Genomic DNA, 24533 nt, shown 5'->3' on the forward strand with positions numbered 1-24533 from the left:
CTCCGCTGTCGACCACCTGAAATCGCTCTCCCAAATCCATCACTCACTGCATCATGGAGCCTGGTCCTCCCCGGAAACGACAGAAGTTCATCGTAGAGGATGATGAGGCGAGGGAGGAAGATGCTGACGAGCATTTGCCCACTCCTCCAGCATCGGACTGCGATGTGGAAAATGCAGAGTCGCGAATGTTGAAGCGTGCCACCAAGGTCCTTGCCACCGCCTCCGCTGCCCTGGATCATCTCACCCAGCTGTACGACAACGACTCCAGCATCCGTCAGAATTTCACCGCGGCCGTGGATGCCGTTGTTGCTGCCCATCATTCCGGCCGCAAACTTATCGTGTGTGGAGTTGGCAAGAGCGCTTTCATCGGTATGAAGCTCGCCGCGACGTGTCGGAGTCTGGGCATCGGTGCAAGCTTCATGCATGCGTGCGAGGCCGCTCATGGTGACCTGGGCGACGTTCGAGGCGGCGATGTCCTGCTGTTCGTCTCATTCAGCGGCAAGACGCCGGAACTGATCAATCTGTTACCACATCTCCCCCAGTCTACCGCGGTCATTGTTCTTTCGTCACAAACCAAAGCGGCCGACTGCCCATTACTTGCCGGACGAGGAGACAATGGACTACTACTGCCTGCACCCATCCCAGAGTCGGAAGAGGCCACTTTCGGCGTAAGTGCTCCCACGACCTCAACGACGGTGGCTCTCGCCGTGGCCGATATGCTCGCGCTCAGCGTCGCGGAGAAGATCCACCAGGAAAACAAGCAAAGCGTCTTCAAGCGGAATCACCCCGGCGGTGCTATCGGAATGGATCATCGAGAAGTCAAGAAGCTGAAGAAAGATGGGATGAAGGTGTCCATTCTGGAGTTGCCGAGTCCAAGCATATCTGCCGAGGACTCGTGCTGATTTGCCTCGAGCGGCAGCTACACAGTACAACACTGCTGGGTATCTGGCCTTGTCTGCAACTACCACTGCGAGCATCGATCTGCCCGATCGGTAAATCTCTGCCGGCATATACGCCCTCGTCTGTGCTCACAGTCCGAATGCAACGCGCCTCCAACAATTTTCAACATCCTCACACAGCGTGGTAAATGCCGGATTTTCGAGATTCGCAACCATGAAGTCTTCGAGGGCCGCCTGTCGATCATTCACGCGCCGCGTTGTAAACGCCTCCAACGCAATCCGGTCTAGATTTCCACCCGACAACGCGGATATCGCAACCGTGGCGCTGCCCAACGGCTCTGGTGGTCTTGTGGATGTGTCCATGGCGGGCAGCGAGAGGATTTTGTGAGGTGCATTTCTCACGCTGCTCGTTCGAAGGACTCTGTCATTCGAAGAGCGCTCTGCAAGCGGCTCGCGACTCTGGAGGCGGTCATCCATTTGGCCCCCCTGCTTGATTTTATCATGCTCACCCCGAAGCGAGTCTTTGTATGCTGGCAACCTGGAGTCGTCTGGTCGAATCGTCGTTGCACAATCCGGGATCTCGGACTCATCGGGAACAAACGATCTCTTCGAGCGTGCTCTCGTGCTCGGTCGATAATCTGCTGGCCCTGCGCTCGACGAAACGCTAGTCGGTCCTTCGAGACGAAACGGTGTGTCCTTTGTAAAGCTCGGTTTCGGCAACGGTGGCAGATCCAAAGCTGAGGTTGGACGACTTCCAGCCAATTCAGTACCTCTTCGTGCATACTCTCGCTGGGATATGGGCGCCTCAAACCGCAGCGGAGCTGTTACAGGAGTCGAGCTCCTGCCAGCCGTGACGGAGCGTGCGATTTCATGGTCGCGCTCAGCCGAGTCGGACGGCCATGCTCTGCTCTGCAATGTCGAGAGAGCTGGAGTGGGAGAAGTTTGATTGAGCACGCTCGATGGTCGTGTTGCTTCGTGCAGGCTGGATTGTGAGGGGTCGGATGGGTTGAAGTAAGAAGAACGGAAGTCAATCGATCGGGGACGTGTCTTCTCCGCAGCCGTGGTGGACATGCTCGTGGTTGAGAGTGCAGTCCCAGGTCTGGGGTCCTTGAGACTTATGCCGCGAGTCAGGAGAAGCTTGACGATCTGCTGGCATTCGTCATTGCTATGCATGCGAAGCTGCACGCGCGTCACCTGTGCACAGCTCGGTTATTCAGAGTTCTACGAATGACATGATAAATTCTACTCACCTGCCCATTACCTCCAGGATATCTGAGCGCAAGTAGTGAATCCTTCGTGATGGCGAATGCCGGTAGTTGGTCAACTTTCGGTCTTATTCCCGCTTGCTCGAGTGTGTGTCGGGTCTTGTTGGCGTCGTCGATATGAGCGCCAATGTCGATGCTCTCCTGCGTCTGAGTCAGCGACCGTGTGCAGGTTCAAGAGCTGGAAGCAGTCACATGCCAGCACTTGGTTGTTGTTGATAATGCGCATAAGGAGTTGACCGCTCCCAACATCCGGCTCTGAGCCCTTCACCAACACAAACAGGTTGTCTGAAGTTACATGACTCCATGCAATTGTACCGTTAGGCCTCACGCCAAGCGCGTGGGAGAATTTGGTGAATTGCAGACAGATGTCTATCGTGCCTCGCGGAGGCGCCATTCCCACTCGAGCAGTGTCAGTGCTGCACACCTCGTCATCGCATCGAACGCCACTTCACAGCCTGAGCAGGATTCTGGAGTGCAAAGGCAATCGGGCTGTGATAAGAAGTCAAGTCACGACCGACATGGATCAGGCTCAGCCTGAAGTGACGTCTCCATGCAAGTTGAGTGTTTGAAGCAAGGGTCCCGGGTGGTCCCGGAGCCAAGCTTCCACGTGGCGCGGGCCGCCCCTAGCGCGGCCGGGCGGCTTTGTCGAGCGTGTCCTGCAGGTCTGCAACTGCCACGGCCACCCTCGCGCAAAACCACCCTTGTAGCTGCGCATTGTCGCGCAATCTTGACCACCAAGCTCGCGCACGTTACAAGCCCTCGCACGTCGACTACCGAGACTCTGATGCCGTATATGGACCCCAGCACCCGCACGCGCTGAAACGTGGCACTGGGCATTCACTGCAAACAAATATGCCCCCTCGACGCGGTGAATCAATCGAACGCAACGATGAGTACGACTCCTTCATCAAAACCGTCACAAAATACCATGAAGCTCGCGGGTAAGGCTCCACGTTGGCCCTCTTCCACTGTTCGTAAAGGATGCACTGACGCGCGTGTTCCTAGGACGACCTTCGACCCAGAGCCTAAAGTCGGCGTTCGTCACATCGATTTGCTGAATCTCTATCGACGCGTGACCGAAGAGGGTGGATATGATCTGGTGTCAGATAGGGACGCGAAGCCTTTGATGTGGCGGAAGCTGGCGGAAGAATTCGTCGGCAAGAATCAATACACCGCCGCGCAAGCGTTTCAGATCAAGAACGTGTACTACAAGAATCTGTGCGCCTACGAGATCAGCACACATTGGGGCAAGGAACCGCCGCCGAAAGAGATCTTAGAAGAGGTGACTGCAAAGGGCGGCAACGTCATGTCACGAACGCTGGACAATTTCGCGCGGCCCAGCAGCAGGGAGCAAGTGAACCTCGAGAATGGCGATGCAAGCGATAACAGCCCAGAAGAACAAAAAACACCAGAGAAGGAGAAGCCCGAGGAGGATTCAAACGGCGCGGGCGCACGTACACGCGGGCTACGACAGCAGCCACCGCAGCGAGTACTTTTCCAGCCCGACCTTACCTCCGCACGTCAGAATCGCAGCCAGACCACCGCTGCTTACGGCTCTCCTACCCCCACTGGCCCCGGCACGAATGGCATCATGAATACTGCTTCATGGGCTAGTGGTGCTTCGTCCACTCTTGCTTCATACGAGCCTTCGCAGTCATACCCTCTGTCGCTGAAACCCGCCACCACCCCCGCGAACAATCCGGAATTCTACCATTTGGAGCGCAAGCGGAAGCTCGAGGCGAATGCGGGACCACTGGCGAAGAAGTACAAGAACATCATGCTTCCGGGTACGGGGTTTATTGGACCTAGTATCTACACGCGGGCGCAACTCGCGCTCCAATGTGGTCTACCGGAAGAGGAGCAGTATGCACTTCATCACTTGGTCAAGATTAGCCACGAGCGAGGAGACAAGTACCGCTTCGACCAATTCCCCGGCCTTGCAGAAGCGTTGGTGAAGAAGGCACTGCAAGTCAGTAGTCTTTTCTACGATGTTGAGTGGGATGTAACATACGACGAGGATTCGGGGACGATTGATGACGAGGTCTTGAACGGCCTTCATGGAACCTCGGACATCATCCAACGACTACGGTCCAAGATTCCACTGGTATCGAACGACAGTATCCAGGACGCGGACTTCCTGTCCAAGATGAACCGCATCACTGAAGCCGGTCTGATCATCCGGAACATGTGTATGCATGACGACAATGCAAAGTACCTGTCCATGCAGCCGATGGCGCGCGACTACCTCGCCATTGTCCTAAACCTTCCACAACACAGCAGCATCGTCGAGCTTCAACATTACGCGCTGGAGGCTGCCGAGCAGATCTTGAAGCACTGCGATATTGGCCGGCATGACGCTCTTTACCACAGTCTGCTCATGCAACTCGACAGAGAGGACCGCGGAGCTGTCACGCTGGCTTTGCGAGCCATCAGTAGGATCGCGATGCATCTCAAGCTGCCCAAGCGATTGGACGACGTGTCCGACAATACGCTACAAAAAGCACAAGACTGGCTGATGGTAGAAGACGAGGAATTGCGGACCGCCTGCCTCGACTTCCTCATGCAGTACACATCTTTTGCGGACAATGTCGATAATCTCCTGCAAGCTGTCGACGCCGAGCTGCTTGTCAGGCAACTAAGCAGACTGCTATTCTCCGGTGCGAAGGAACACAAGGAGCAGAAGCCTCTTGCTCGGCCGGAGAATGACGACTCCGCCGGCCCAGTGCCCCGGCTCTCGAAAAGCGTTGTCGAGGCTTTGTTGAAGTTGGACGAGCCCGAGCGCTCTTCTGAGTGGTTGCGAATGTGCTTCTTGGCCGATGTCAGCTCTGAAATGACGCAGATATCGCTGTGGCAAGCATATCAGGCCACATTTTCCACTTTCCACGCCACCCACCCACACTTGGTCGCCGGCGATTTCATCAAGAACGTCAGTAACACTTTCATGGGTGCGACGGCGCAAGTTGCGGGCTCGAACAAATACGTCATCAGAGGCATCAAGCCGCGAAAGGTGCCGGTGGACACATCGGTGCTTTCAGGGGTTCGCACGAACGACAAGCCAAAGGAATTGCAGAAATGCTGTTGGAAGGTATCGACAACTGTTGAATCGCCTAGAGATCCTTCGACGGGAATGCAAGGACCCCCCATGACCCGAGAGAATGAGTGCGCCGAATGGTTCAGAGATGGGCGCGATCTGTTGAAACATATCCTCAACGCCCACCTGCGCATCCCGAGCAAGAAGGTGGAAACTGTAAAGCACGAAGAGGGCATGGAACCCGAGTCGAATTCTACGCCGGTCACCTCGGCAGCCTCGCCGAAGCTCGCCAATGGAACGGGTACGGATGCCCCCGGGAGCAGCTTCGATTTCCAGGCCGCAGACAATGCCATCCACCATTGCAGATGGGCCAATTGCACCCGCACTTCCCAGGACTACTTGGCTTCGAAGACACCTCGTACCCTCCTTCTGGCTCGCCATATCCAGACTCATCTGCCCGACACATCGAGCGCGAAGAACGAGCACAATCTCAAGCCTCAAACAGCTCGACAGCTTGCATCTACCGCGCCATCGTTCATGACGAGTCTTCAAGACGAGAAGAACGATGCGGCGGGAGTGCCACTCGGGGCCGCACTGGTCCTTCGCAACATCGCAAAATTTATCCCGCAGAAGACTTCGGCTGTGTCTGCTGCAGAGGGCATGCGTGAAGTCCTGGGCGGCGAGAAGATCGAGGAGAAGGATGAGCAGAAGGATACACCCATCGGGAGTGTGTTCAACGATTCGGTTCAAGACACGCTGTTCTATGCCTTTGCGCATCAGCGAACGGTCAGGGATTATGTTGGCTACATTTTCCGAGCGATACGAGCCAGTGGTGGTTGATTCGTGTTTGCAAGGTGGAGCTGCGGAGCGTAGAGGGTGATGTAGTAGTCTAGCCGTTGGTATGAATGAGAATATGCGCATTCTCCAGCACGCAAACGTCCGCACATATTCAACTACCGCACCTTGTGAGTTCGTACTTCAACCATCCTGCCCTTTATCACTCGCCGCCTGTCACGGAAGCAACAATTCACGTAGCCACAAGTATGATCAAATGCTGAGGAGGCAGCATAATGTCATCAACCAACACCGTCGAGGTCAAGCCGTCTCCGCTTGGCGGCAAGGGAACCTTCACAACCAGAGCCTGTGAGGCTGGAGACGTCGTGTTTTCCCTGGACCGGCCGTTAATCGCGACCCTCGACCGAGCTCGCATCGCAGATACCTGCTCCTGGTGCTTCAGCTGGACGGACCTGCCAGGGCTGTCGGGAGCTGGAATCAATCAGACAGCAAAAGTCAACTGGTGCTCGGGATGCAAGAAAGTCAAGTACTGCAGCAAGCGCTGCCAGTCGCAGTCGTGGAAGGCAATCCATAAGCGAGAATGCAAGGAGCTCGCGTCTCAGGCGGAGCCGCTGCCCAACACCGTCTTCGCGGTGATTCAGATGATGGAGGGCCTGAGCGTGGGGGACCAGCGATACAGTTCCATCCTCGAGCTGGACGCCCATCGAGATGACTTTGAGAAGGCGGGAGGGCAGAGGTGGGATTCAATGCAGCTCATGGCCACCACTGCCATGTCCGTCATGCGTGCGAAAGGTGTCAATGTCGCGGGCGAGTCGGCCACGATGAGCATGTGTGTGCTGATGTGTAATTCATCGCGTTTGGTGACGCCTACCTTTGATCCGCTGGGACTTGTTCTGGACCCTGCCATTGCACGGCTCAACCATTCATGCGATCCCAATGCTGTCATGGTCTTCGACGGGCCTAGACTGGCGGCGCGCGCTCTGGCCCCGATCCGGGAAGGGGATGAGGTCTTGATCAGCTACATCGACAACACGGCACCGTATGGGGTGCGTCAAGGGGAGCTGCAGTCACAGTACTTCTTCGATTGCAAGTGCACGAAATGCCAGCTTGGGAACAAAGCTGCTCAAGATGCATTCCTGGACCCTACTTCTGATTTCGAGGAGCGTATCAAATTGATTGACGATCTTCTCCCGAAGCTGGTGGACGATCCGGCGTGGCCACGACACGTCCTCGGTGAATCGAAGCACGAGCAGCGGCTATCTGCGCTGCAGTTCTACGCCTATTCATATCTAGATTCGCCAGATGCCGCGCGACCAACGCGAGATGCAGCCAGCCTTCGAAAGGCAATTGCCATCATCCGGAACACGGGTGTCTGGCCTTTGTCTAGGCAGCCGCTCCCCGCGCTATACCGGCAGTATGCCATTGCCTGCCTAGAGGGGAAGAGGTACAACGAAGCTTTCATCGCGATGCTGCGCCTACATGCTCTCATCGACCCCGTCGTCTATCCGCAGGCGCATCACCCGGTGAGAGTCGTACATGCATGGTCGCTTGCGACGCTGTCAAAGGCTATCGGAAGTGATCCGACTTCTGAGTTTTGCAGAGCATTGCAATCGCAAGGAGTGGATCTGAGCATGCTGTTCCTTGCGTTGTTGTTTGAAGTCGTCGAGCAAGTGGAAAAGAGTCATGGGTCGAAGTCTCTCTTCGGACAAACGGTGGGAGGGGCGCTCCAGGCCATGATGGAGCCCGGGGGAGAGCTCGATAGTCAGTTCTCGCTGATGGGCGTGAGTAGGGAACAGTGGCCGAAGATTGTCGAAGATCGGATCAAAGAGTTGTGGCCGAAGGTCCTGGCTTTTGCTGAGAACGACGACATTGCCGCACAGATCGACGAGGCCGTGGCGTGATGGCAGGGGAGGTGGTGGATATCTGAATTTGTGCTTGGGAGTGCATCAGTTTGCATCCAAAGTTTACACCAGCCGTGCAACGAGGTTATGTTTCGTAGCGTCTCTAGACCTCGACATGCTTGTCCGAATTGTCGAGTTTCCGTAATCTTGCCCGAGCTCATACCAGCTGAAGGGCAGTCGCTACCTTTGCCGCGATCTCTCGGAAGGAGGCTGCTTGTGGTCCGTGAGGGTCTGCGACAACGGTCGGCTTACCCTCATCGGCGTCCACACAAATGCGTGAGTGGAGTGGAATATCACCGAGCAGCTCTATCCCCATCTCATCACATTTTCGTCTTGCTCCTGTCGGTTGTGTGAGCTCCAATTGAACACTGCATCTGACACTCTGTCGTGAAACGCACCATCCAGGCCAAAGATATCATGCTTATGCCCACACTCTGAGCAGTGAAAGGTGCTCATGTTCTGGACCATGCCGAGGATGGGCACATTAACCTTCTTGAACAGATCTAGGCCACGAACGGCGTCGCGAAGCGCGAGGTTCTGCGGAGTGGACACGATGACGGCACCTTGAAAATAGTCAGCTGCGACGGCCGAAAAGGTAGCTTCCAGACCGCCTCACCAGATAGTTCTATGCTTTGGGCAATGGTAAGCTGCACGTCGCCGGTACCTGGGGGAAGGTCGAGGATAAGCAGGTCCAGTTTGGGCCAGGCCACTTCGAAGAGCAATTGATTCATAGCTTTCTGGACCATTAGTCCCCGCCAGGCAATGGTATTATCCTGGGGCACGAGAAACCCCATGGACATTGCCTTGACCCCATACGCCGAAAGGGGAACCAAACGATTGTTCGGGTCAAGTTCCGGTTCCAGTCCTTCCAACTATTGTGCATCAGCGGTCAAACACGCCACGGCGGCAAGGGTGGCGCATACACACATTGAGTAGAGTTGGGACGCTGGGGCCGTAGATATCAGTATCGAGCAGTCCCGTTGATATACCACTTCGAGCCATGGCGAGAGCCAGATTGACGGCAAGGGTGCTCTTCCCCACGCCTCCCTTTGCACTGCTAACGGCAACAACCCTGCCAACATTGGGGATGGCACGCTTCTCCGGCAGACCTAGGAGGGTGGACGAAGTATCAGTATGCAGCTGTCACCATCTGCAATACGCACGCTCTTACCGCGTTTCATCCGAGCTGCAATGTTGGGAGGGGTGCCGGAGCGCGGCAAGCCCTGACGTCTCGCTGTTAGTGAAGAGACTCTGATGAGATGGGTGGAAGGAGTAGATTTGCACGTACAAGCGGGTTCTCGTGACCGTTTGCCCGGAGACATTGCGATGTCGACAGGTAACGTTGGGGAACAGCGGCGTTGCGAAAGAGAAAAGTACGCAAATGAGCGGGTAATCGGAATAGAGCAGAAGCGGGTTGCTGCATAATGAAGGCCAGACAACGGTCAAGCTGCGGGTCGAGGAGAGATGGGAAAGGGTGAGAGGAGGCATGTAAGGAATCAAGATGTCGGCGAGGTGAAGTTGATGGGGGATCGTTCAGTTTGAAGCACCAATCAACGAGCACCTCAGCCTGAAGGCACTCTGCGAAGCCAGGGCACGATGTGGATTGGACGGAATCCGTAGTGAGATCGGTATCATTCATCAATCACGTACGCTCGACTGGAAACTGTTTTCCATCCCTGCGCCCACGCCCTCCTCTAATAAAATGGAAATCGCTAAGGCAATCGACAGAGTCATCCCTTTGGCCCTCTCAACGCCCAATACGGAAGTTCCTATCCCAAATCCTCCGCCTTATACAGCAAAGACCTACACCACGTCGACGTAATTGCTTGGAAAGATGCCTTCGCGGTCCCCTATCCGCCCCGTCCACCAGTCCGTCTCGTTCTGCGTTTTCTTCACAATCGTAATGATGTCGCCCTTCTTGAAGCCCAGGTCACCCGGCTGGTCGGCATCGAAGGTGAACTTCGCAATGGCCTGCCCGGCGCCCGCACCGCTCTTGCTCGCAAAGACGGGCGGCTTCGGTGCCGTTGGCCGCCCGGGTGCGGGGCCTTTGCGGTCGGAGTAGACGTAGTCGCTTTGGTCGCCGAGCGTAGATGCGCGCGAGCGGTTCTGATTGAGTTGGCCAAAGCCACTTATGCGATTGGAGGCCTGGTCGTATGGATCATCCTGCCACGTGTTGCTCTTCTGCGGCTTGTCGCGGTACGCGTAGTCGTCGGCGGCCCCCATACTGCCCGTCCGATTGCTTCGCACGCCTTCGCCGTACGCCGAGCCCGTCCGGCCCTGCCAAACCACATCCTCCTGCGCATCGTCGTAGACGGGCACGTCGTTGTACATGGCATCATCCTGCCAGCTCCCACCCGTGCCTGCAAACACACGCGAGTTGAGGACGCGGGTGAGGGGTTCGGCCTGGGGAGGCACGGGGACACTTCCCCCCAGCAGCTCGCGTGCAGTGACCTTGCGGTTGTACAGCTTCTCGTTTGCATCTCTTCTCTCGATCAGGACGGAGCCTTCCAGCGACACCCCGGCGAACAGACCCTTGGTCTTGCTGTAGGCGAAGATGCCCGACACACCCTTGAGCGATGCGGCGCCCGCAGCTTCGGCATTGCGGCCGACGGGGCCGGCGGCGATGGAGACGTTGCCGCCGAGGGTGAGCGAGCCGACTTGGGCAAAGGTCTTGACGGCGGAGGCGTCGTTGAGGATGAAGACAAAGTCGGTAAGTTCGAAGCCAATCTGCCCGCCGAAGCCGCCGCCTACGGTGCCGATTGCGCTGGGCGCGGACCTGTGGGGAGGAGTATGTGTCAGAAGATGGATCGGAGGTGCTCGTTTGCGCCTGCTGCTCACCATGAACCATCCGGCAGTCGAGCGACCACCACGCCACTGCCAAACCGGCCAGAGCCCAAGAAGCCCGCCTTGAAGACGGTCAAGATCGCTAGGCCTTTCGCATTGGCGAGGATGTTGGGCGGGATGATCTTGTCGGGGCCGAAGGCTTGTCGCGGATCGACGAAGGAGGCAAGAATGCGGCCGGCCTTCTTGCATTCACCTGGCCCGCGTGTCAGCGATCCCTGGGCGATGCGAGGCATGGAGGGGTAATGGAGGCGGGCGGGGACTTACTTCGCATCGACGAGGGCAGCGGGTTGTTGATGAAGGGCGGCATGGCTGCGGCCGGGGATGCGAAGGGAGATGGCGACTGCTTCTGCGGGGAGGGCGGGGTGTGTCGTGAATGGTGGTTTCAGTTCATATCGTCCTCATAAAGGAAAGGATGGAGGGTTGGAGCAGGTCAGGTGTGTCACGGCGTGTGTCTGTCGCTGCGCCACGACGGCCCTCGCTTGCGACGTCACTGGCCGCTGCTTGCGTGTGCGCGACGCCACACTCGGCACCTCACTCATCCAACCCATCCCCTTCCATCCACCGCCCCAAATCTTCCCCCCTGCATCACTCCAGCCCGTCAGCCCCGGTGCACGAGTGCTTGACGTATGCGACCAAGATGTCGGAAGCTTTCGAGCGGGAAAGGTATGGCAGCAGAGAGCAAACGCGCGCGCCCGCCCGCATACATCCCTCCCACTGACCGATCCCGCGCAGGCAGAACAACGATTCCCTCTCCGCCCTCAGTGCGAAGGTCAGCCAGCTGCGCAGTGTGACGGTCGACATCTACGACAATGCGCGCGACCAGGGAGTCATCGACTCCACCTCCGACACCTTCTCCAACATGACCACCTCGCTCAAAGGCTCCGCGAAGCGCCTGGGCACCATGGCCAGCCAGGGCAACCGCGTGGCCATCCTCAAGCTGGCCGGCATCATCATAGGAGTCTTCGTGCTCTTGTACTGGATCTTCACCTGGATCTTCTGAGCATGAGCATGAGCATGAGCTTGGGCAAGGGTATAGGCATGGGCTTGGGCATGGCCTTGGGCATCTTTTCAGCGCCGGCGTCGGGGGGAAACATGATACTAGTATGTTATGGCCATCTTCTGCCTCCCGCTTCATGGGCAGTGGGTGGCTGGAAGAATCAAGGGCACACGCCCGGTCAAATTCCCTGCTGCTTTGCAATGCATTCCGAAGACCCAATGCTATGCCCCACTACCACATGCCGTTTATCGCACAAATGCCTACATTTCCCTGCGTCATCCCCATACATTCCCAAATAAATCATCACTCCCCCCGCCAAACCCTCCGCTGCTACTCTGCTTGGGCGCTGTGCTGGTGGTGGCAATCGGGCTCGCGTGACCCCACTCGCCGAACTCCTCATCCTGTTGCACACTCACCGGACCTGCCGACTTGGCGGGAGACGCCACCTCACCCCACCCGCTGTCAAATGGTGTCTGCATCGCCGGCGCCGGCGCGGGCGCGGGCGGAGACGTCTGTGCTCCGCTGGGCTGCGCAGCACGAGGTGCCGTGGGCTGCGATGGTGCGTCTGCATTGGCCCATGGATCGCTCGAACCCCAGGCGTCGGCGGTGTTGAAGTTCGAGAAGTTGGAGAGTGCCGGTGCTGCGGGCTTGGGCGCCGCCGCCGCAGGCTGGCTCACCGGCTTGGAGAGATTGAAGGCAGAGTCGGAGGGGTAGTTTGCCTGCTGCGCTTGGACAGGAGCGGGAGGGGACATGGTTGCGGGCTGTGAGGGGATAGGAGGGGAGGACATATCGAAGAGATCGCCCATACTGCTCGTGTTGGCAGGCGGAGACTTGGTCGTAGTGATCGGGGATGCACTCGAGGAGAAGTCACCCCAATCGCCCCCGAAACTCTCCTTCCGTGCGGCCGTGGCTGTAACCGGTGCAGGTGCTTTCGTGTCGAAGAATGACCCGCCACTAAGCGCAGACCGGGAGACGTTGGGGGCGGATGGCACAGTGGGGGATGCAAGGTTGGAGAAGGGGCTCGAGCGTACTTGACTTGGCTGCTGCGAATTGAAGGACAGCGAGCTGAATGCATCGTTCAGCCCCTCGCTTGGCTTCGAGTGCATGCCAGCAAAGGCGTCGAGATTTGACGCATTCTGCGGAGGTGCTTGCGGCTGGGGCGCAGGTGCTGCCGGCTTGGCAGCGTATAGAGAGAGGATGGAGGATTTGAGGTCGGCTCGGCCACGCGATGCCGTGGTGTTTGGGCCGGTGCTGGCTGGTCGAGCAGGGGCAGACGAGGGCGCGCCCAGAAAGTCCAAGCCAAGTAAACTCTCTCCCGGCTTGGTCTGGCGGGGCGGGGCAGCAGAGGCCTTGGGTGGCGCCGTCTTCTGTGCTGGAGGCTCAGTCGAGCTCGCCCTGGCCGGCGAGATGTCTTCTGTGTCGCCGAATAGATCAACACTCGGAGCGGCGCCTCTGGAGGGTGGGGACAGGGCAGTGGAGCGTCCGCCTCCGTTCCGCAAGCTAGCACTCCGCTCGATAGCCTTTTCCCTCACCACATTCAACGGCACATCATCGTCCGCAGCGCCCTCGCCATCGTCCAGCGTGCTCGGGTCGGGCATTGGGCCATCCATCACCCACCTTCTGCTATCGTACTTTGTGCGAATGAAGTTCTCAATCTTGGCCTCGTTGGGGACATGGCCTTCCGCTAGCTTGTGCTCCCAGTACTTGTTCGCTCGCGTATTGCCCCAGCGGACCATGTTTTGCATTTGCTCGTCCGTCCAGGAGTCGAGGTCGACGCTCTTGACGCGCGAGATGTGGGTTCCCATGCCGCGATGGATGCCGGAGCAGCGAATGCAAAGGAAGATGCCGAGATTCCATGACGCCCAGCGCGGGTGCTTGTTGCGCTTGCAGTCGGCACAGCTCTTGTTGGCCTCCAGCTTCACCAGCTGCTTCAGCATCGCTCGGTTTTGCTCGGTGCGATCAGCACCAGCCGGTGGCCGTCGAGACATGGCTGATGCTCCCTTCTGCTACACGTCTCGAGCCCGTACGATGCACGGAAGGCGGAGGCGAGGTCGTGCTCGGTCACGTCGGCCGGGTAACGGTGTTGTCTCCGAAGTGGCGCGTTTGGTGCACAGAGTGAGGAAGTTTGGGGCGAGATAGGAGGATGGAAGACCACGCACGCCGGTGAAGTGCATCAATTGTGGAGATGGCCGCCTTCCGCTTACCAAATCCCCGTGGCGCGGGCCCAATCTTTAGGGTTACGGCGGTAGGGTTAAGGTAAGGCAAGAGCCTGATCTCTCGGGGCGAGTGACGGAGAGCAACACCCCCTCACCCTTGGCGTGTCGAGTTTGCCGCCATCACTTCTGTAGAGTAGCCCAGTCTGAATCACGAATGTGAAGGCGACAAGATGCCGTCATTCACTGCACAGCCAGCCGCGCCCTTCCCCGATGGCCTTCCTTTGGCGGACATCTACACCGTCGACTGCGACAAGCTCCGGGCGGGCGATGAAGTGGACGAGAGGAAAGTGTACGATGCCTCGAGGGGGTATGGCTTCTTCTACCTCACCAACACCCATGTCGACTACGACTTCATGTTTGATGTTGCCGATGAAACATTCAGTCTCCCCCTCGACACCAAGATGCAGTACGAAATGGGCAACACCGGCTCGTATTTCGGGTACAAGATGAGTGGAAGTAATTATGTTGATGCTAAGGGGCGAGTCCACCTACTTGAACCGCACTTCTCTCAACCTGATTAACGTGCGATTGCTAACGAATTGATAGAACGCCAGACAAGGCAGAGGTATCTCCGTTTCCTCGACTCTTGTACTAGCTTCCTGCTGGACATCACCCTAGCTGACCGTCTGCCAACCCGACCTAGTTCTACAAGTGCATCTCCTCGAACCATCCAATCAGTCTCGAACGCTACTAACCCGTCCTCCTTCGTAGTGTCTCCAAGGACGATGTCATGCGGATTGGACGATACATGGATGACCCTCTGCAACATCCCGACACTATCGTTCGCCGACGACCCGAGCTCGAAAGATTCATGGCATCGTGCCACGAGGTCACTCTTGTGATACTGCGGGTATTGGAACGCCAACTCGGGCTTGACGCTGATGCTCTCCTCAACATCCACAAGCTTCACGAGCCCAGCGCCGACCAAGCTCGGGTTACCTTTGCACCCCCAGTCGGGTCCGGTGAAATCTTATTTGGCGAGCATTCCGGTGTGACCGTGCAATATGAAGGATACGCGAGCGCCCGCGACTGACCACTGGCGCAGACTTCGGATCAATCACCGTCTTGTTCAACCAGTTAGGCGGCCTGCAGGTCATCAACCCCGAGTCGTACGAGTGGAAATACGTGAAGCCGAAACCTGGAGGTACATGTCGCGCCTCTCATCCTGTGCCCACCTATCCGGCTGACAATGTGGTCCCCTTACAGCTGCGATTATCAATTTGGGCGATTCGCTTATCAAGCTGCTGGGCGGTAGGTTGTACAGTGCTGTGCACCGCATCATGGGCCCTCCCGGGCCGCAGGCTCAGTATCCCAGGCAAAGCGTGGTCTATTTCTCAAGGCCGAACAGCGGTATTCTACTGCAGAGCTTGTTTCCGGGAGATCCAAAGGAAGAGAACCCCATGACGGCAGACGAGTGGGTGGCTCAGCGAGCAAAGCTGAGGAGAACGGCGAATTATCAGGACGCCGCTTCTTTCAAAGCCAGTCGAGGAACGGAACATCTCAATGGCCGGCTTGAAGCAACTCTAGATGGAATGGCTAAGAGTGATCGTTAAGCCTATACACTATACGATCATAGTGTGATTCCAGACCGTCCAACACCCATATTAGACGATCTCACTCTTTACGGTCGATTTACCGACGAGGCATTCATTCGCGTTCATCGGTACGCACCGGCTGCATTTCCTCACCAAAGCTTCAATTACCCAAGTATATACCGACTAGTAACTCACAAAGTTCAAACCATGCGTCTCACCGTCTCCGCTCGTCCCGGCTTCGTCTTACCACTCTCCACTCGTTCCAGCATCGGAGCTCCGTCAAATTACGACTCATTGCCGAAGGTGTTGGGAAACGGAGGCGCGTCATTCTTGTTGGCGCCGCAGGCTCTCCAGACGACCATGTTGGTAGGGGTCGTGTCCTCGCCCAGGATGGTAGTACCCTTGGAGTTGGCGATGGTGATGTTGAGGGAGAAAGGTCCACCGCCGTTGCCCCAGATGACGCGAATGGGGAGGTATTCGCCCGGGGTCATGTTCACGGTGTAGTCCGCGACGCCGTTGCCGCCATAACTGGTGTAGTACCCGACGGCGACAGCGTTGTCGCGCGTCCAGCCACTCTTTGCGGTGTCGCCGGTCCAGAGAAGGGCAATGTCGTCGATGTCGTTGATCTGGATCTTGTACACCCCGGCTATGTCGGCCTTGATGTAGCCGCGGTGGTTGACGGCAAAGCCGTAGTCGGGGATGGAATTCTTGCTGCCGTAGATGTGGATGCCCTGGCTGGGATCAACCCCGTCGGACGTGAAGAAGCCGGTGCTGGTGGTGCTGTTGTAGAGGACGTTGGCGGTGCCTTGGCCACCGGCCGTCGTCGACTTCATGTACGTCGGGTCGAAGGAGGAGTACTGCTCGTCGGTGCGAGCGAAGGGGTTCTTGAAGGCCGCATACTGTAGGCCACGCGACCTCTTGGCGCATGCCTTGCCGGCCGGACTGTTGGCAAGCGTGGCACCCTGCACCAGGGCCAAGTTGAAGGCGAGGAAGAAGAGTTTGAAGTGCATCTTGATAACGAGCGTTGGTAGCGAAAGTGGGTAGTGGGAAAGATGTGCGTGAAGCTGAAGTGAATGTGAGTGAGGATGAGAGTTCTCTTACCAGGTCAGGAGCGATGGGACAGTCTTTTATACCCTTTCGCTTGGCAGGATATGAGAGCATCCGTGGTGTTCGGATGAGATCTATTAAATTTCTTCGAAACGGTCTGGACGCGATCCGCATGAATCTCGCATCTGGAGGAGCAATATCCGCTGTTTCGCAGCGACGTCCACCACTCGCAGACGTTCGAATGCAGCATTCACTGCACTCGCTTGGGCGATAGGTGATGGGCGAGCGGTGATGTTCATCTCAGCGGGCCGGCGAAGGATGCTTCGAACCCACGGATGCACGGGCCGGCCTGAACAACCTGGCGGATCTTGCGAATCTGGCTACGGGCAACGCTGAGCCAGGATTGTGCCCAACCACGGATCCACAGTCAGTAGGGGCGCGATGGCGCAAGGACAGAAATCCTCATGTACAGTATATCTTGCTTGTACCTGGTCGGGGATTACTCCGACGGCATAAACGACCCCGAACCTGCCGCTAAGTCAACGAAGCTTACATTGCCACTCTGGAAAGGGTGATAGGGGTTGGGATTGTTGTCCCTGATCCTCCGGCGAGGGCTTGACGAGGGTTCCGGCGCCAGTTTGGGGGTCGACGGAGAGCCTGGTCGAATTTGGCGGCGCGCTTCGTGGGGAAACGGGTGTTCGGGAAGTAACTAACAATGCTTGGATTCTGGGCAATCTTGTTGATCCATACAAGAAAGCTTGGGCGCATAGCTAAGCGTGGAAGCTTTTTTGGATGCGCGGCGGCTGGTTGGTTTTCGAGGCCCGTGTTTACGCGGGGCCCCTCAATTTCGTCAACATCCTGTCGCGGCACCTATACCCAGATTGATCACCTCCTTAATCACCACGATGATCGATGCTGCATGTCGCGATGGCCAGAATAGGAAATATTGGTCCGCCTGGGCATTGTCCGGCGCTTGCTCAACAGGCAACTCTGCGAATGTGCCAGATGTTGCTGCCGAAACCCGTGGGTGGCGTGGTAAGCGGGCATCGTGAGCGTTTCAGTATCTAGGTACGTTAGTATAGGTCAGGTGCAATCCTGCCTTCCGGAACAGGACGCATGCCGCACCACACCCCGTACTTTGTTTCGATAGTCTGATTGCCAACCGTACTCCTTGGTACTACTGTACATACTGTGTAGTGTCCGAAGTGCAAGCCGGGGATGAGTTCCGGGACAGACGGAGAGATGAGCTCCGGGATAGACGCCGAGATGAGTTCCGGGATAGATGCTGGCCGGGATTGGAGGTGCAGTCAAGGGGCCAGTCAGCCCTTCAGGTCTTGTCATCATGCTTAAGCGCATATCGCCAGACCCGACTTGGCCCTCTTCACTGCTTATCATTAGCAAAAGTGGTGGCCTACGATACGGCGACTTTGGCGTTGTCGAGGAACACCGCTGGGCAATAGACGTGCTAAAGCGTAGTAAGCCAGACGGTTTGCTCCCGGACAGAGCATTCATCAGTGACTAATTCCTCACGGCTGACAAGGCTCCTACCCGACCTCTCACTAAAAGCTGCGCATGAGCTCTGCGCATCACGCAATGGATGTCGGAAGGAGGATGGCCAGGGACAGAAGAAATGCAGCGCCGTGCAGATTGCACACTTCTGGACAGCGAGGCGCGGGACGGAGCATCTCGCAACGCCCGGCTTGAAGCGACTCTGGAGGGAAGCGATCCCGAGTGCAACACCTCAACGGCCGGCTTGAAGCGACACTTGCGTCGTGCATAGAACAGCTCCTGAGCACCCCAAAGCGCTTCTTGGCCCTGTGCCGTGTGCCGCCCCTGACATTACTGATACGCTGCGACCATGGACAATGTCCACCATACGCGCAAAGGAATGTTGCGATGAGATCCTCGATCCCCCTATCCAACCACTGTCTTGCTGGCGCTTGCTGTTCAGCGCCGCCTCGACTTGTTCCGTGAATCCCGCCCGCCAGATCTCCTTGCCTCGGCCCACCGTGCTCTTCGTCCGAGAGTTGCTCGAAAGACCCAGCTCCACCATCGCCCCATTACCACCAAACAGCGGAGGCCACGAACTTGCTGCCTCGTCCACACTGATCCATTCGACATCAGGGCTCTTGATCGCACCCTCCCGGTACAGCGCCTGAGCAACGCCCTCGGCCATGGGATGGGCTACCATGACTTGGCCACCTGAAGCAGCGGAGAAGGCAGATGGAAAGTTCCAGGCGGAGTGGAGTGGCAAAGGACACAGCACTGTACTGCGTATCTATTTATACTTTTATGCACGGTGCCGTCATGCCCTGCCAAGCCGTGTCATGCGACTGCACATGTTGATCCGCTGACTATGCCTTTCTGTCTTCTTCCACATCTCCGCCCTCTCGGAACCTTGCCTTCGACAACAACAACCCTCCCCCCTCATCGTGTTTGCGCCATACCACTCGAATCCTTTGACACACAGCAGGCCGGTGACATGGCAGCAGCCGAGTACTTCAACCCCAACGGCAGAATGGACTCGCGGTCACACCAGCCGCCGCAACAATTCCAACAGCAACCTCCGCCACGCTCCAGCCAAGCATCGGCCAGCCTCAACCCCCCGTACCCTCTATCCGACCAGCCGCCGCCTTACTCCGAGCAGGGGCCCCGACCGCACTCCCAGCCTCCGCCGGGACAACGATATCCTCAGCAGACCTCCGGCGCCGGCGCCGGCGTCGGCGCCGCCCCATCCGCTCCCTACCCGCCCAACCCCTCCAGCATGAACACCCACCAATACCCGCCCGAGAAGCTGCCACAACACCCTCCCCCTCCACCGTGGGTGCAGCAACCTGGCTACCCCGCTCCAATCGCTCCCGGCCTGAGCCAGGCCTACCCGGCCCAATCCTATCCCGGGCCACCCCCCCAAACTTATCCCAGCCAGGCGTACCCAGGTCAGACATATGCCGGGCAGACTCGACCACAGCAGCCACGGCCCAATTCGTATACTCGCCCCACTCGATCGCGGAGTCAGAGTCGAGAGCGGCGCAAGCACCACCACAAGTCTCAGCCGGAGGGGAAGCCTAAGAAGAACACCGGCATGAACACTTTCCTCGGTGCCGGTGGAGGCGCGATCATTGGCGACCTCATCTTCCCAGGCATGGGCACGCTTGGAGGAGCATTGCTGGGTGGCATCGGAGGCCATGAGTATGGCAAGAAGCGCTCCGCAAGCAACCCCGGCCGAGCATCTCGGCGCTCCTACAGCAACGGCGCTGAATACTACAATGACGATTACCGACGGGGTCGGAAATGATGATCACCTGAACGATGCGACGAGAGAAGCTCGTCCATGATTCCCACGATGATACGCTCGCAACGCTGGCCGTTGTCGACTTGAAGACCTTGACGTAATATGAAGGAAGCGCGCACGGCAGAGTGATTCCAATGAAGAATTTAGCACGATTTGGTTTGCGCCATTGACCCCAGCACTTTAGTCTCCGAATGCATTACTGTATGCTTTCATGCTCACACAAGAGTTTCATATTCCCACCAGTCCTTGCCCGCCCACATCCGCTTTCCTCCTTGAAATGAATGCTCGATCGCCGCTGCACCTCGGCGTCTCATCTCCGTCTCGTAACCTTGCAGCTGCTTCACCCAGCCTTCCTCGTCACCGTCTCGTGCAGAAGCAATGGCAAGGCAAAGATCTCGCGCATCCATGATCGCCGTGAGTCCTCCGATGCCACCCGTGGGTAACATGGCATGAATGGCATCCCCGAGGAAAGTTAGGCACGGCTGAGCTTGCCACTCCGGAATGTTGGGAGTGCACGAATACATGGGAATGAGGGTGAGAGACTCCGGATCCTGTCGTTGGTAGAGCTCTTTCAAGGCCGGGTTCCAGTCCGCCATAACCTCGTTCATCCAGTCCAATTTGTGCTTCAAACTTCCCGCATTGGCCAAAACGTCCTTGTTGGTTTCGGAGTTGAACACACAATTCACGTATTCCGACTGAGCGGACAACTTGCCACCCGACAACTTCGGCAGATCGCCAGGCCACTCGACTGGCGCCCACAGTAAGCTTCGTGCGGGATGGCCATCATCAACCGCCCACGATGCCCAAGTGGAGAGCGCCTCAGGGGGCAGAATCGATCGCATTGCCTTGACGTCCGGCGTTCGCCCCCAAATCACCATCCGCCCCACGTCGACTTGTTTCATGTCGGGCAAGAACTGCCGACGCACGCGCGACCGCACACCGTCGGCAGCGACCAGAAGTCGGCCAGTCGCGGTGGTCTTGTCCTCGAAATGCACTCGCACCCGTTTGCCGCTGCTCCCTCCATCCAGCAGCTCGTACGACTCGAAGGCTTTTCCGAAGACAATGTCCTCCTCGATGCCTAGATAGAGCAGCTCCCGAAACCACGGCCGATCGATCGGGTACGCCTTTGCACCCGCCTTGGTCTCTGGTGACACCCGATTACTCTCACCGATCTTCTCTCCCGTCCGAATGTCCAGACCCACCTACAAATTCTTTGGGTTAGCAAATGCTTTTGTCTCACTCGAGGGGCGTTGGGTAGAGCAAGTTCAATGCTCAGAGATCAGCGACGCGAAGGTGCTAGCGGTGGCAAGTACAAGCACCACCAGCGAAGCTATTGCTGTAACTGATCTCGAGGTAGCCGAGCAAGCTCTCCTTAGAAGTTCGCACCATGACGAAGGGCGTGTGCTTTGCATGCGTCGTCTCGATGAGATCCCAGAGTTCCGGCGCCAGGGTTTGTTGCAAGGCTTCGAGTCCCGGCTGTTCACAGCGGAAGCGGTAGCCTTGTTTTTTGTTGGCGATAGATGCATTACGTTCGAAGAGGCGGAAGGGGATGCCGCGATGCTTTAGCCCTTGGGCAAGCACCAGGCCAGATACCCCCGCCCCGATGATCAGGATGGGGTCGTTATCGGAGAACAACATGTTGACGGGGTGCGGAGGAGAAGCAAGGCTTGCAAAGGAGCTGGGGTGGATGGAGGGCGGCAATGACGGGCGAGGATGGAGCGTAAAGTAGGTCTATCTCCCCACCCCACTGTATGCATGTGGAATCGAGCGGTTCAGTAGAGGGTCCTACCCACCTAGTCTCGTCTACGCTGTAGTCATCACCGTCCTGCTAATAGACACATGCTTCCTTCTGCAACCCGTGGGTTGGGGAAACGTCGTTGCTTATGCCGACAGCGCCAGGCCACAGTCGACATTGTTCCCACTTCCCAAGAGCGACGGAAGCAATTCAGCAGTTTGCTTTATCAATGGATACATGCGAAGGATTCCTGATGGCGCGGGTACGCATGTGCGAGTGGAGCCCAAGCTTACCTCATCCTGAGACGTCTAGGAGAGCGTCGTTGCCTACAGCTGCCCATTCGGGTCTTAGCGTGCATCAAGGTTGGTGAGGCTGAGAATACGGCAGGTACGGGTGCTTGCGATGCCGAACGAGCACCTCACGCAAGGTACTCTGATCTGGATGCAATCTGCTCCTGTGCCCACGCACCCAGGCCTGAATTCAGCCTCCCGCACGTATGATCTCACCGACCGCTATGGTGGAGCCATTGGCTCGAATGATCAGGCGAGTGCCAGCCTCCAGCGCAGCACCTGCGTCCAGCACCAATCTCGCCGTAGCCTTCTGCCCAGCCTTCACCACTCGAGGCTTCTTCCGCTCCACTTCCCCTGCGTCGTCTATTGTCGAGATCAGGGCCGTAATGCTCCCCGCAGCGTGCAGCCGCCCCACATGTACGTCCACGGCTTGCGGCAGTATGCTGTCGAGTGCGGTCAACTGCACCACAAAGTTCTTCGCGGCAGGTGTGGGGTTCTTTGCATCGCAGACACAATCCCCCGCCCGGAGGTGCTGTTGATCGACTTCGGTCAGATGTAGGGTGCAGATCTGTCCCGCAACGGCCCATTCTTGACCATTGCCCCCCACCTCGATTCCCCTCACCATCGCCCGCTCGTTACTCGGCTGGAGGAGCACCGTGTCTCCAGTCTGCACGTGGCCTGAGGTGATGCGTCCGGCAATGGAGAGCGGGTTGGTGACGCTTCCTCGGAACACGTCTGCTATCTGCATGCGTAATGGCGCCCTCACCATCTCTTCCGTGTCGTGGGGAGCGACGCAACTCTCTAGTTCTTCGAGTAGAGTCCTGTAACCCTCCGCCACCCAAGAAGCGTCACCCTTCTTCGACATTGCTTTCACAACGTTCTGGCCGTTGAGGCCCGAACAAGGCACGAAGCGGACGTTCTCCGGCTTATAGCCGCTCGCGGTCAAGAGCGGGGTTATCGACGCGACAACATCTTGCAAGACCGCTTCGCTCCAAGGGGGGTTGGTGGCGTCGAGTTTGTTGACTGCAACGACAATTCTGCTAACACCACACGCCTTTGCGAGGACGATGTGCTCACCGGTCTGCCCCTTGATACCCGACTCGAGATGGTTCGCATCAATGACGAGCACCGCCAGGTCTGCCATGGAGGCGCCGGCAATCATGTTGGGGATAAAATCGCGATGGCCAGGGGCATCGAGGATGGTGAAATCGACATGATCCGTGCTGAAGTGGAATTGGGCAATGTCCACCGTAACTCCGCGCTCACGCTCTTCCGAGCCAGTGTCCATCACCCACGCAAGAGCAAACGATGCTTTTCCTAGCTCTGTAGCTTGCTTCTTGTACCTGGTCCGGTCAGCGAACCGTGGTATTCAAGGGCACACCAGAGACGTACCTATCAATATCTCTTTGAGAGACTGCTCCCGTATCAAGTAAAAGTCGGCCCATCAGAGTGCTCTTGCCGTGGTCTACGTGGCCGATGACCACAAAGGCGGCGGACGGTTTCCGTTTCGGCTTTTCCTCAGTCCAGATTTTCAGAACATCGAGGCCTTTGCTCTTGACGTTTGCTTGGGAAGGTGCATGCTGCTCGAGGCTCAAATCTTTGGTTTTATTTGCCAGTTCATTTGATGTATTCTTTGCCTTGGTGATACCTGTTTGCATTGCATTGGGAGGTCAGCCGTGTCATTTGTTCAAGCTCTTGCTATGCTGCTGGGCACGCAGGACAGCATCGTCGGGCGATGGGTCGGCGAACGGGTCGAGCATCTCGTCCAGAGCAGCGGCGTTGTTGATCCGCACAGCGGCAGGGTTGGTCGAGAGGACGCGACCAAAAGCAGTTGGTGAAGTTCTCAGACTGGGCTGGACCTCTGCAGGAGGAGTCTGCGGAGTGGGCGATGGCTCTCTTGGTGGAGGACTTGATTCTTTTCTTTTTCGTAGCGGGTATTTCTTCGTGTCCGGTCTAGATAGAGGCGCCTCGTTCTCGTTTGCTTCCCTTGGTCGACCCAGACGCTCCAGAGAGGCCAAGGCTTTGTCGGGGGTAGCTTGAGCAGATTGAGCTGCGGCAGCTTTCTTGCGGCGTTCTTCGGCGAGCTTTGCTAGCTTTGACGATCCTCCCAGCATCATTGGCCGGTGCGTGACTGGCTCACAGGGTACAATGAGGCCAAGCTGCGCAGGAGGTAGATCCGACCAGGGAATTCCGCGAAACCAGTCTATAGACGTGCATGTCAGTGAGCCATTCAGGATCAGCCCTATCATACAGCATAAACGCACCTCTCTGGCTGGCACGATGCTGCAGCGAACACGCCTGCCCAAGTCCGTGCGCCGGCATATGAAGTAGAGAAAACTGCCACTCACCTGCCTTCTCAGCGCTCTTCTGGACCGCCTGGTCGAACTTGCTCTTCGGTTGCTCCTTCTTTTCTGTCCGCTGTGCCGGCCTGGGTGTGCGGGTGTTCTTCAGGTATGCGACACTCTTGCTGACGTCCCAATAGTAGTGCCATAATGCCTCTTCGATTTCGCGATCCGACGCGTGCAGTCTGGCTTCCTCCAGCTCCGCGCGCACGACGGGGGTGAGGGTGGCGAAGTTGTCACGGTCCTCCGCTGTGTATTCTGCATCGGCCTCCTCCTCTTCCCCTGAGTAGAGGTCGTCGTCCTCGTACTCGACTTTCTTAACGCGATGCATGCTGGGTAGAGTT

General features: G+C 57.4%; 14 protein-coding genes across 14 annotated transcripts; 6 read left to right on the top strand and 8 right to left on the bottom strand.

Moving 5' to 3' along the window:
• Nucleotides 1-53: 53 nt before the first annotated feature.
• BDY17DRAFT_322262 (uncharacterized protein) lies at nucleotides 54-902 on the top strand (the record flags this gene model as incomplete). The annotated part of the gene is made up of 1 exon (XM_033736777.1): nucleotides 54-902. The coding sequence occupies one exon, from the start codon at nucleotides 54-56 to the stop codon at nucleotides 900-902; it is 849 nt and encodes a 282-aa protein (XP_033591987.1).
• BDY17DRAFT_102940 (uncharacterized protein) lies at nucleotides 767-2782 on the bottom strand. The gene is made up of 3 exons (XM_033729136.1): nucleotides 2361-2782; nucleotides 2150-2305; nucleotides 767-2093 (listed from the first exon to the last, which is right to left on the bottom strand). The coding sequence occupies exons 1-3, from the start codon at nucleotides 2556-2558 to the stop codon at nucleotides 1029-1031; spliced, it is 1419 nt and encodes a 472-aa protein (XP_033591988.1). The 5' UTR covers nucleotides 2559-2782; the 3' UTR covers nucleotides 767-1028.
• A 57-nt stretch (nucleotides 2783-2839) lies between these two features.
• Nucleotides 2840-6127, top strand: BDY17DRAFT_277740 (uncharacterized protein). Its single transcript, XM_033732008.1, has 2 exons — nucleotides 2840-3105; nucleotides 3170-6127. Exons 1-2 carry the CDS (start codon nucleotides 3017-3019, stop codon nucleotides 6033-6035), a joined length of 2955 nt encoding a protein of 984 aa, XP_033591989.1. The 5' UTR covers nucleotides 2840-3016; the 3' UTR covers nucleotides 6036-6127.
• Nucleotides 6128-6144: 17 nt separating this feature from the next.
• Nucleotides 6145-8044, top strand: BDY17DRAFT_102968 (uncharacterized protein). Its single transcript, XM_033729137.1, has one exon. It carries the CDS (start codon nucleotides 6266-6268, stop codon nucleotides 7889-7891), a length of 1626 nt encoding a protein of 541 aa, XP_033591990.1. The 5' UTR covers nucleotides 6145-6265; the 3' UTR covers nucleotides 7892-8044.
• Nucleotides 8045-8048: 4 nt separating this feature from the next.
• Nucleotides 8049-9314, bottom strand: BDY17DRAFT_322265 (P-loop containing nucleoside triphosphate hydrolase protein; the record flags this gene model as incomplete). Its single annotated transcript, XM_033736778.1, has 6 exons — nucleotides 8049-8230; nucleotides 8290-8454; nucleotides 8508-8763; nucleotides 8819-9000; nucleotides 9063-9114; nucleotides 9180-9314. 6 exons carry the CDS (start codon nucleotides 9312-9314, stop codon nucleotides 8049-8051), a joined length of 972 nt encoding a protein of 323 aa, XP_033591991.1.
• A 144-nt stretch (nucleotides 9315-9458) lies between these two features.
• BDY17DRAFT_293568 (uncharacterized protein) lies at nucleotides 9459-11178 on the bottom strand. The gene is made up of 3 exons (XM_033733007.1): nucleotides 11000-11178; nucleotides 10730-10928; nucleotides 9459-10667 (listed from the first exon to the last, which is right to left on the bottom strand). The coding sequence occupies exons 1-3, from the start codon at nucleotides 11040-11042 to the stop codon at nucleotides 9695-9697; spliced, it is 1215 nt and encodes a 404-aa protein (XP_033591992.1). The 5' UTR covers nucleotides 11043-11178; the 3' UTR covers nucleotides 9459-9694.
• Nucleotides 11179-11264: 86 nt separating this feature from the next.
• On the top strand, nucleotides 11265-11871 carry BDY17DRAFT_103035 (uncharacterized protein). The gene is made up of 2 exons (XM_033729138.1): nucleotides 11265-11398; nucleotides 11468-11871. The coding sequence occupies exons 1-2, from the start codon at nucleotides 11373-11375 to the stop codon at nucleotides 11733-11735; spliced, it is 294 nt and encodes a 97-aa protein (XP_033591993.1). The 5' UTR covers nucleotides 11265-11372; the 3' UTR covers nucleotides 11736-11871.
• A 136-nt stretch (nucleotides 11872-12007) lies between these two features.
• Nucleotides 12008-13720, bottom strand: BDY17DRAFT_247761 (putative GTPase activating protein for Arf-domain-containing protein; the record flags this gene model as incomplete). Its single annotated transcript, XM_033730851.1, has 2 exons — nucleotides 12008-12143; nucleotides 12243-13720. 2 exons carry the CDS (start codon nucleotides 13718-13720, stop codon nucleotides 12008-12010), a joined length of 1614 nt encoding a protein of 537 aa, XP_033591994.1.
• Nucleotides 13721-13932: 212 nt separating this feature from the next.
• On the top strand, nucleotides 13933-15702 carry BDY17DRAFT_293574 (uncharacterized protein). Its single transcript, XM_033733008.1, has 6 exons — nucleotides 13933-14426; nucleotides 14495-14513; nucleotides 14592-14599; nucleotides 14660-14937; nucleotides 14994-15092; nucleotides 15155-15702. Exons 1-6 carry the CDS (start codon nucleotides 14119-14121, stop codon nucleotides 15499-15501), a joined length of 1059 nt encoding a protein of 352 aa, XP_033591995.1. The 5' UTR covers nucleotides 13933-14118; the 3' UTR covers nucleotides 15502-15702.
• BDY17DRAFT_293584 (GLEYA domain-containing protein) lies at nucleotides 15703-16558 on the bottom strand. The gene has a single exon (XM_033733009.1). It carries the CDS (start codon nucleotides 16491-16493, stop codon nucleotides 15768-15770), a length of 726 nt encoding a protein of 241 aa, XP_033591996.1. The 5' UTR covers nucleotides 16494-16558; the 3' UTR covers nucleotides 15703-15767.
• A 1318-nt stretch (nucleotides 16559-17876) lies between these two features.
• Nucleotides 17877-18706, bottom strand: BDY17DRAFT_322271 (uncharacterized protein; the record flags this gene model as incomplete). The annotated part of the gene is made up of 2 exons (XM_033736779.1): nucleotides 17877-17914; nucleotides 18454-18706. 2 exons carry the CDS (start codon nucleotides 18704-18706, stop codon nucleotides 17877-17879), a joined length of 291 nt encoding a protein of 96 aa, XP_033591997.1.
• A 121-nt stretch (nucleotides 18707-18827) lies between these two features.
• BDY17DRAFT_293586 (uncharacterized protein) lies at nucleotides 18828-20022 on the top strand. Its single transcript, XM_033733010.1, has one exon. The coding sequence runs from the start codon at nucleotides 18887-18889 to the stop codon at nucleotides 19823-19825; it is 939 nt and encodes a 312-aa protein (XP_033591998.1). The 5' UTR covers nucleotides 18828-18886; the 3' UTR covers nucleotides 19826-20022.
• A 15-nt stretch (nucleotides 20023-20037) lies between these two features.
• Nucleotides 20038-21460, bottom strand: BDY17DRAFT_322273 (uncharacterized protein; the record flags this gene model as incomplete). Its single annotated transcript, XM_033736780.1, has 2 exons — nucleotides 20038-21024; nucleotides 21209-21460. The coding sequence occupies 2 exons, from the start codon at nucleotides 21458-21460 to the stop codon at nucleotides 20038-20040; spliced, it is 1239 nt and encodes a 412-aa protein (XP_033591999.1).
• A 577-nt stretch (nucleotides 21461-22037) lies between these two features.
• On the bottom strand, nucleotides 22038-24520 carry BDY17DRAFT_322274 (uncharacterized protein; the record flags this gene model as incomplete). Its single annotated transcript, XM_033736781.1, has 4 exons — nucleotides 22038-23190; nucleotides 23240-23495; nucleotides 23562-24050; nucleotides 24196-24520. 4 exons carry the CDS (start codon nucleotides 24518-24520, stop codon nucleotides 22038-22040), a joined length of 2223 nt encoding a protein of 740 aa, XP_033592000.1.
• Between the last annotated feature and the right edge of the window lie 13 nt (nucleotides 24521-24533).

The sequence above is a fragment of the Neohortaea acidophila genome, assembly GCF_010093505.1.
Source record: "Neohortaea acidophila strain CBS 113389 unplaced genomic scaffold BDY17scaffold_3, whole genome shotgun sequence".
Lineage (NCBI taxonomy): Eukaryota > Fungi > Ascomycota > Dothideomycetes > Mycosphaerellales > Teratosphaeriaceae > Neohortaea > Neohortaea acidophila.

What these genes read in the sequence shown, in the direction of transcription:
- BDY17DRAFT_102940 (XM_033729136.1), bottom strand. Translation starts at nt 2,558, where the DNA reads ATGGCGCCTCCGCGAGGCACGATAGACATCTGTCTGCAATTCACCAAA. An exon ending in TCAACAACAACCAAGTGCTG is followed by an intron (nt 2,306 to 2,360) that starts GCATGTGACTGC and finishes ACTCAGACGCAG; the next exon opens with GAGAGCATCGACATTGGCGC. An exon ending in ATCCTGGAGGTAATGGGCAG is followed by an intron (nt 2,094 to 2,149) that starts GTGAGTAGAATT and finishes AGCTGTGCACAG; the next exon opens with GTGACGCGCGTGCAGCTTCG.
- BDY17DRAFT_277740 (XM_033732008.1), top strand. Translation starts at nt 3,017, where the DNA reads ATGCCCCCTCGACGCGGTGAATCAATCGAACGCAACGATGAGTACGAC. An exon ending in AAATACCATGAAGCTCGCGG is followed by an intron (nt 3,106 to 3,169) that starts GTAAGGCTCCAC and finishes GCGTGTTCCTAG; the next exon opens with GACGACCTTCGACCCAGAGC.
- BDY17DRAFT_102968 (XM_033729137.1), top strand. Translation starts at nt 6,266, where the DNA reads ATGTCATCAACCAACACCGTCGAGGTCAAGCCGTCTCCGCTTGGCGGC.
- BDY17DRAFT_293568 (XM_033733007.1), bottom strand. Translation starts at nt 11,042, where the DNA reads ATGCCGCCCTTCATCAACAACCCGCTGCCCTCGTCGATGCGAA. An exon ending in GCTGCCCTCGTCGATGCGAA is followed by an intron (nt 10,929 to 10,999) that starts GTAAGTCCCCGC and finishes CACGCGGGCCAG; the next exon opens with GTGAATGCAAGAAGGCCGGC. An exon ending in CGACTGCCGGATGGTTCATG is followed by an intron (nt 10,668 to 10,729) that starts GTGAGCAGCAGG and finishes TCCTCCCCACAG; the next exon opens with GTCCGCGCCCAGCGCAATCG.
- BDY17DRAFT_103035 (XM_033729138.1), top strand. Translation starts at nt 11,373, where the DNA reads ATGTCGGAAGCTTTCGAGCGGGAAAG. An exon ending in GAAGCTTTCGAGCGGGAAAG is followed by an intron (nt 11,399 to 11,467) that starts GTATGGCAGCAG and finishes GATCCCGCGCAG; the next exon opens with GCAGAACAACGATTCCCTCT.
- BDY17DRAFT_293574 (XM_033733008.1), top strand. Translation starts at nt 14,119, where the DNA reads ATGCCGTCATTCACTGCACAGCCAGCCGCGCCCTTCCCCGATGGCCTT. An exon ending in CTTATTTGGCGAGCATTCCG is followed by an intron (nt 14,938 to 14,993) that starts GTGTGACCGTGC and finishes CCACTGGCGCAG; the next exon opens with ACTTCGGATCAATCACCGTC. An exon ending in CGTGAAGCCGAAACCTGGAG is followed by an intron (nt 15,093 to 15,154) that starts GTACATGTCGCG and finishes GTCCCCTTACAG; the next exon opens with CTGCGATTATCAATTTGGGC.
- BDY17DRAFT_293584 (XM_033733009.1), bottom strand. Translation starts at nt 16,493, where the DNA reads ATGCACTTCAAACTCTTCTTCCTCGCCTTCAACTTGGCCCTGGTGCAG.
- BDY17DRAFT_293586 (XM_033733010.1), top strand. Translation starts at nt 18,887, where the DNA reads ATGCCTTTCTGTCTTCTTCCACATCTCCGCCCTCTCGGAACCTTGCCT.